The sequence below is a fragment of the Poecilia formosa genome, unplaced genomic scaffold, assembly GCF_000485575.1.
Source record: "Poecilia formosa unplaced genomic scaffold, Poecilia_formosa-5.1.2 Scaffold39, whole genome shotgun sequence".
NCBI lineage: Eukaryota > Metazoa > Chordata > Actinopteri > Cyprinodontiformes > Poeciliidae > Poecilia > Poecilia formosa.
Genome location: NW_006799978.1, coordinates 339,306 through 347,762, shown reverse-complemented (window position 1 = coordinate 347,762; position 8,457 = coordinate 339,306). Strand labels below are relative to the sequence as shown.

Here is an 8,457-nt window from a genome sequence, read left to right as displayed (position 1 = left end):
GTATTGATTATAAAATTATTTTTTTTTAAAAAGGCCAGCTTGGAAATGTTTTTTTCTATAGCTACTGTACTGTATGTATTTTGTCATGATGCAATTACTTTTTACTCTGCTCTATTTTTGTTTTTTAAATTCCAGAAATACTTTTTGGTTACATCATTTTTCTCAACTTAAATCAGATGTTATGTTGACACTCAGTTATGTTATGTTCACCAGAGTTGGTGCTGAAGGCCTGTAACCAATCACCAAGCTGGTTGGTATGGCCTCTTTGTTTCTTTCTTTGCCTAGCAACAGAGCAGAATTGACTCTGATAGGATGGTTTATTCCAACCATCCATCCATTCTCACTGTTCTGGCCATTGTCTTTGGCTTATCCAAGATCAGGTCGCAGACACCAAGATCTCTCCACTTCTCCATTCCTTTCGAAGTGGAGAAGAAGTGGCTCTACTTCGAGCTCCCCACCCTGGTCTCTAAAGTTGAATCCAGCCACCCATTGGAGAAAGTTTGGCTGCTTATATCCAGGATCTTGTTCTTTCAGTCATGAACCATGTCACATCACCATAGATGAGAATCAGAATGTAGACAGAACAGTAAATCAAGAGTTTTGCTTTTTGACTGAGCTCTTTTTTCATGAAAAAAGACCAGAACAGTGCCCACAAACCCCAATCTGTCTATCCATCTCCCGTACCCTCCTACCATCACTTATGAACAAAACACTTAGTTCCTTAAACTCTTCCCATAACCCATTGGTGAATGGTTTATTTACTACTAGTTAACTGCCAGCTGGGAAGGGCAGGGGTCAAAAACAAAGAGCCATTTTCCCTCCTTTTTCTTAAATAAAATTTGCAAGAGCCAAATACCGGTAGTATATTTTATTGTTAAGAACACAAACATATTTGATTTTAGATTTTAGTAAAATGTCTAACAAAAACAATATCATGTACGTGGAAAATTATTTATTTTCTACTTTTATTTTAAATGCATTTAGTAAATGCATTGTTGAACTAAGCTGCTCTTTAGCTCCTTCTTCCCTCAGTTAGAGGTTTCCAGTATTAAAATTGCGACTACAATTGATCTGCATTTTTCAAACGGTATCATCCATCATCCGTTGCAAAGGATCTCTGCACCTTAACAGACACACAGCAGTATCGCGCGTGAGTTTGGCAGTCGTTCGTGTTCCAGAATTTTCAGACACCATTACACACGTCTACTTATCTTTCGAATCCAAAGTAGGTAAAAGTTTATATTTGACCTTGGTTTTGAATTTAGAATTTGATAAACGGTGTCGTTAGACTGCAGTATCAATTCTTGAACATTTAAATTGGTAGCTTGTAGCCTTGACTACAATTTGTCGCTTGATTTCGAGATACGACGTCGATAGCTGGTACCCAGGTCGCAGATTGAGGTGACTGTAAATCATAGAGCTAAATACTAACCAAAACTGAAAATGAGAGGACGTTTAAATGTACTCGTATCATGCTAACTGATAGTTGAAATTGGCTTAAGTGGCTTGATGGGTAATTGCTAAGTTTTACGCTAGCAAGTCCGAACGTTAGCTAAGATAGCGTAGTTGTAAGATAGGAAAATGATTTTAAAAACTAGTTCGCGGGGGAAAATGAATTACTGTTTTTGTTTTTTTTTAATAAAAATGCTAGTCTTTATTATATGCTGATAGTATGTTATATGACTTTACGTGCAAAAATCTACATGTCGGTATTAATGCAACACACATTTTCCTGGCGATGACGATGCAGGTGGGGGAGGGGTATGTGACTCTCATCCAGTCCACTTCTTCCCGTTGAAAAGAGAGAAAAGACATATGGAGGCTGTAAAAATATTTAATTCATGCCACATGTGTTGCTGCAAACTACAAAGTTTTGCAGAATATTCGGATTTCAGCCAACTGTTGTCAGTTTAATCTCCCACCACCATTAATCCTATTTACCAAAAGGCGAAACTATTAGTTGATCTAAAGAAAGTGAATGCTAATCTAGTTATATTTTTAGTTAAAAGAAAGTTGAATGAAGTAGTGAAGAATGTCACTCCCCAAACAATTGATTATTCTCAGAAAAATGGCGGACATTATTTGACTAATACTCTATATCAGGGGTGTCCAAAGTCGGTGAGGGCCGGCATCCTGCATGTTTTAGTTCTCTCCCTGGTTTAGCGCACCTGCATCAAACGATGGCTCATTACAGGCCTAAGGAGAACATTGACTTGCTGAGGAGGTTGTTGCTACCACGAGAGAGAAAACTAAAACATGCTGGATGCCGGCCCTCGAGGACCGACTTTGGACACCCCTGTTCTATACTAAAGCAAATGAGACATAGAGCTGCTGTTTGGACATACCATACTCCCTTTTGTAATGTGTCATTTGACTGAAGTATTTTATATAGGCTTGCTTGTGTTATATCTCGATAATCTACCTTGTGAATATTTTGTAGATAACCTCAGGACTAAAACATTACTGTTTGGTTTATGCCCTACAAACTACATTTATTATTCATTGTATTCATTTTTTACTTTTTTATATTTTTAAAGAAATAAATCCATTCTGTTTTACATGTGAAAATTTGTTTGTATTTTTTATATGTACCCAAACTATGTAAATCACCCTAAAATATATCTGGACTTTTGTTGACCAACACATATGTTCTTCTCCACTCAGAACCTGTTTGGCTTGCAGGATGTTTTCAGCAGGTGGATCATTTCGAGGTTCTAGAGGAGCCAGTTTTGCTCAAATGTTAATGAAGAGTCTGCCACCAACAGCCGAATCAAGAGAGTCAAATAAGGAACCATCCTCCTTCAATGTTGATCAGGAACATGACTCCGTCAGACAAGGAACTAAGCCGTTTAGACCGGGTAACGTCTGGAATGGGATCTTTCATATTGTTGATATTTTACAAGTGATATTATTTTTAAGCTCATGATTGTTCTTCCTCATCAATGTTTTTTGGCTTTGTTGCTGGGCAATCTAACGTGTGCATGTGCTTTAATGATTCACTTCTCTGCTCCATTGACTCAACTAAGGTCATTTTGAGAAGCCAAAATCCTCTCCCAAAGTTCTGGTTGAAAAATACAAGAAGGGTGAAACAAATGCTGTGTCTTTGCTTCATCAGCTGGCCCAAGTTTTACAGTTTCATCTAGAAATCAAGGAAACGGTTACCACTGGTGAGGCACCATAAAAGTATTAAACTGTTGTTATGGCAGGTGTGGATTGTTGAGTGGAAGGTTCTCTTTTACTATCTGTTGTATAAAGTAAGTTAAGGTGGGCCATCATGTAACATTTTACCATTTTGAAAAGTATAAACAAAACATGTAGATCAATGAGCCACCAAACTCAAGTAGCTGTTTAACACTTGTTTATATGACTGTAGTCTGGTTTCCTGTATTTCTTTTATTTATTATTTTCCTTTTTTTCATAGGGAACTTACCAGGGTTTTATTTTGCTTTTGCTGTTGAGATCGATGGTGTTCAGCACAAGACTGGCATGGGAGTGACTAAAAAGGAAGCTCGTCTAAATGCAGCAAAGGCTGCTTTGGAGGACTTTTTGCCTAGCTTAGGCTGTCTTAAATCTGACCTCCCTCAAACATCAGGTCAGTGTTTTAAAAACTTCTTCGTTTGGATGCTTGATGGTGTCACTGGATATGACATAAATATGAGACAACTGAACATTTAAAGTAAAAGCAAGGTGTGTGCTTATTTAAGATTTTGTTGCTATGTGCTGAAACAGATATTCTGTAAGAAAAAATGAAAAAGCTTCCCAGAACACAAGGGCTCAACACAAAATGTTTTAACTGAATGTGAAATATGTAAGATTTGTTTCATAAATGATGTGCAAATACTTTGCAAATGTTATGCTGAACCACAACACTTTTATACTTTTGAAAGTTGAATAAGATTTGTTAAATGTAGAATTTGTTTGATTTGTTAAAATATTGTTAGAATTTAAAATAATGTAGTTTCAGAAAATTACAAATGGATTCAGGAGAGTTTTGGGAAAATTTAAGTGGGTTTCATATAGACTTAAATGCAGTAAAATAAAAAGGAAAGGGCCAAGTTTGACTTGGAGGTAGAGGATAAGTAAAATGCTCATCAGCTGCAATTTACTATGGTGCATGTAGTGTGAAGCACTTTATTTACAAAGTTATTTCTTAGTTTTGACCTTTCTTATGACTTTTTGTCTCCAGACGTTCCTCCACCCTTGCCAGTGAAGGAAGAGGCAAGCGTCTCTGACAGAAATCCTTCTAGAGCCTTTTACGGTATGGTGTTGGTGTGCGGACCAATTTCTACACTTCTTCCTTAGTTTTGTCACTATTGAACCTCTTGGTATTTCTGCAACCATGATCATGCTTTGTCAGAAGAAAATTCCGGAAGCATATTGCTATCACAGAGGGAAAAAAAATTGAATGCTATCACATTATAACGTGATACTTCTCTTGTTTAAACTTGATAATTTCATGTCCAGAAGGTGGCGAGTACAATAACTAACAGGAGTTGGTCAAGCTTTCCTTCATGCTTGGTCTAAAACATGGAGAGATACTGATGCTGCTTTGCATTGTGGTTGAAATCATTCATAGTATGCACACTCTGAGCAGGATCCTAAACAGAATGGAACTGCACAGAAGGGAAAGTCAGTTGAATCCTCTAAATGTTGCAGTGTTCCTATCTGACCATCTGGAACAAAGCTGAAGTTGGCTTCCAATTGCAGCTTCTGATTCGGGAAATAGCTAAAGGGCGATTATTACGGAATGAAAGCTTCTTCAAACTCAATGGAGGCTCAGATTTATTTACTGAACATTTTCTGTTCAGATTTTTATTGAACAATACAATAGCTGAATAACGGCAACAGCTGTTCGTAACCTAGCAAACCGAAATCAACAGAAAGCAAAATAGTGACAAAAGACAAAAGTAGGTCTTGTTAACCATTTTTCAAAATAAAAGGCGTCCTCTCTCCAAAATAAAAATGAATTAATTTCAGGCAGTCAGTTAGAAATGCCGCCACATCTAGAGGATCGGACTGACGTTTCCTTCTGTGGAGTCCCTTTCTGTGTAGGATCCTGCTCTGTTTGCACACTATTATCACGCAATATGCGTCTATAGAAAACACGCAGTATTTATTATCAGAAAAGTTACATGTCTGATCCCATTTGCTTTAGATCAACAAGCAACCTTAATGTTCAAAGTAAAAGTTTCAATAAAACTCTACTTTAAGTATCCTTTTGCACACTTAGTTTTTATTGAAAAAAATGAGTAGATATTGATATTTCTTTTCTTTCTGTTTTTCATTTGGTTTTTCAGAAAGGAAGAGTTCGGTTAACCTCCAGATTCCACATGCTGTGAAGGATCAGCTCTCTAAACTGCTGAACAACCATCCAGAGTTCTCTAGCTGTGGGGAAACAACAGCTGCATTCATTGTCAAAACTTGTAAGTAGACATTTGGGAGAAAAACTGTCCCACAGCATCGCAGCTCTTCCACCAGGCTCAACAGTTTCAATGATATGCTTTTCAACCTATTCATCCATTTTACACCAAACTAATCTGGAATATTTCTTGTTTAAAATTAAAAAATAAAAGTCTTGGCCTCATTCGACACAAGTCACATTTCCAGTTAAAGTCCTGATGGCGTTTTAAAAAAATGTTTTTCTTAGGGTTTGTTACATTTCTTTATTAGAGGTCTTAATCAACTTGGAGTGTGCATGAGGTGAGCTAGACAAGTGAAATAACTGCATGAATCACATTGTTTGTCAAAAATGTACGCTATAGATATATAAACTGGACATGACTTTAAGAACAAGATATTTTATTTATTTATATTTATATATATATATATATTAGTATTGAAATACAGGGTCTCCCCCAGAAAACTTGCTGAGCCTGGTGGTCAGGGTGCCGGGGTGGTCCACCGGGGGTCCACCATACTTTTGTATTAAAATATGTTAAGGTGACAGGAAATTTAAAAATATCACTCGGTAATTATACTTTACAGGGGAAACATCGCCAGTGAAACACTACTTAAACCCACAACTAGTCTTAAAAACAACAAATCAAAATGTACAATTAAAATGAATATCAATTATTTGCACTTTTGTTTAATCCAAATTAAGTCAGCAGCTCCATCAGACCCCCCAGGGCTTCAGGGGCCCCATAAATGCTAATATTTTAACAGACCACAGATACATGAATGTAACACTTGTTCATTGAGATGATCAATGCTGCTAAATTTGATTCAATTTTCAAATCAATTTTCAATTAGATTCAAATTTCATAAATTAAAAGATTTTAAATTGTTTAACATTTAAATGTAAGACTTTAAGGAGCTGGCAAATTTACTTTGTAAAAGTTCAAAGAGCAATATTCATAGTTAGATTGTTTTGTTACCCTAGTTACAATCTGATGCTGTGAATTTAATCTTTAAGTTTGAGCGCTGTTTGTTCACAAATACAGTTTAGTAAATTGTAATTATAACTGATTGCTTTTTAGGTTGCCCAATTAAACTACTCCCATCCCATCTGCTAGAGGTGCCCCTAAATCAAATTGTGCTCCAGGCCTCATAAAGCCTTGGACCAGCCCTGCATGATGAGGTAATCTGCTGCACTACGCAGAGATGCGCAACAAACCGGAGATTTAATTCAATGCTGCTAATGTGGCTTTAGTAGCTCTTTCATTTCATGTCTGTTGAGTTTTTAATAAGCATCACAGAAACTATTGTGGTTGGTTGAGTTTATTGGACGAGTTTCTCAGATCTAAGTGGACAAAGCATTTGATACGGTTTGATGCATTGTGTAACTGGAAAAATAATACTAAAAATAATAATAGAATAATATAAAATCAGCATGATGCGTTACAGACAGGAAAGCGCGAAAGCTCCTCACCAGGCTGAACCTGCATGATCAGGTTAGCACTAGTTCATTAACTAACACACCGGCCAACTGGGAACACATAGATAAACTTTATCAGAGCAGGCAGAGCTGGGCAGCTTGTTGAGATGGAAAAGCAGCACAAAATTCTTTATTCACAAATATAAATCATTCTCTGTGCTCGCTCAACGCACCTCTGAAAGCGCGACTACAAGTTATTCCTAACCACAGCTAACCAGAGTGGTGTTTAAAGTCCTACCTTGATCAAAATCTCTGGAAAGAATCATAATTCCTCACAGGGGGTTGATGTAAATATCCATACAGGTCAGCCTGTGTCCAGTTTGAGTGAAAGGAGGCGCACGGGATCTGCACTGAGGTAAACTTAATCCAACTACTGCAGCGTGCAGAGGCGCCAGCGGTGTGATTGGTCCGCCTTTAAATGCATAAACTATAAACCTATCTTCTATAAGCATATCTTTTAAGAATAAATCTGTGTCGCCAGTGAAGCCCTCAGAGCAACAGAGACGCTCTGAGGGCTTGCAATCCGGCTTAAAAAGCCACCCTAACCCTAAAGGCTTAGGGTGGCGGTGACGCTAGTAAAGGATGGCGAGCTGCCAGGCCTATAATATACTGGGGGAAACTCTGAAATATTTAACTTAATCCTGTTCTTGTAGCCAGTGGATGCGAGGTTGTTGCTCTTGGGACTGGAAACTTCAACACCAAAGTGTCATCAAATGGACGAGTTGTGCATGATTCTCATGCTGTTGTAACAGCAAGGAGGTCTCTCATGAGGTATTTGGATATTATTTTTTGGTTATTATTTTTATGTGATGATCTACTTAAGTCTACTTCAAAACGTGCTGTAGGTTAACATTCTCAGTTGATGAGAGAATTGTTCTTTTTTTTTTTGTTTGTTTGATGCTTGCTTCAGTGAGTATGACCATAGAACATAATATAAGAATAGACGCCTCATGGACCGCTCTCGCCTATTGTCGCTGACGAGATTTAGGGCGACCATCTTGGAGCGGTACTCCACTCCACTCAGCTTATGTGTTTAGCAGGCACAATGAGGTATCAGCGCTTTTTTGTTACTGGAAATCATATTCAAACATCTATCAAAGCTACATTTATAAGCAATTGTATTATTTAAGTATGTTTTTAATACATAGTTCAGCACATTTAAATATGCTTAGTGGCTATAACAATAGAATAGGAATGGAATATTCTGATCGATGTATAAAGTGCATATTACAAAGCACACAGCCGTTCATCATTTATTTAATAAATTTAGTAATATCAATACATATTTATATAACTATACAAACACAAATAAATTATTAATAATGGCACAAATAAATTATTAATACTGAATAATATATATTGGATACATGTTTATATGTATGTATATACATACATACATACATATATGTTTTTCAGCCGACGAGTTCTAGCTTCAGAGAGATTCAGCAGCTGAGATTGAGTCCAAACTCCGATGTGAGATTCATCCGTGCTGCAGTGAATCCGTCTCTCCTTATAGATATCTCCCTCTTTTTCTTCACATCATGTCTTTAGGAAACTTTCAAAACAAAAACGGAAGATTT

The 8,457-nt window shown here is 37.0% G+C and overlaps 1 protein-coding gene across 6 annotated transcripts in view; it reads left to right on the top strand.

Annotated features, from left to right (window-relative positions):
* Window positions 1-1,061: 1,061 nt before the first annotated feature.
* Window positions 1,062-8,457, top strand: part of adad1 (adenosine deaminase domain containing 1 (testis-specific)) — a 16,646-nt gene continuing 9,250 nt past the window's right edge. The window contains exons 1-7 of one of the 6 annotated variants that reach the window (XM_016670888.1): window positions 1,062-1,150; window positions 2,665-2,858; window positions 3,027-3,167; window positions 3,422-3,592; window positions 4,187-4,258; window positions 5,298-5,423; window positions 7,531-7,648. In XM_016670888.1, the coding sequence (XP_016526374.1) occupies window positions 2,684-2,858; window positions 3,027-3,167; window positions 3,422-3,592; window positions 4,187-4,258; window positions 5,298-5,423; window positions 7,531-7,648 (803 nt within the window). In that variant the 5' untranslated portion in view covers window positions 1,062-1,150; window positions 2,665-2,683. Of the gene's footprint in view, window positions 1,230-1,303; window positions 1,408-2,664; window positions 2,859-3,026; window positions 3,168-3,421; window positions 3,593-4,186; window positions 4,259-5,297; window positions 5,424-7,530; window positions 7,649-8,457 lie in introns of those variants that run through there. The other 5 variants (XM_007550977.2, XM_007550975.1, XM_007550976.1 and 2 more) reach the window with 5 other exon arrangements.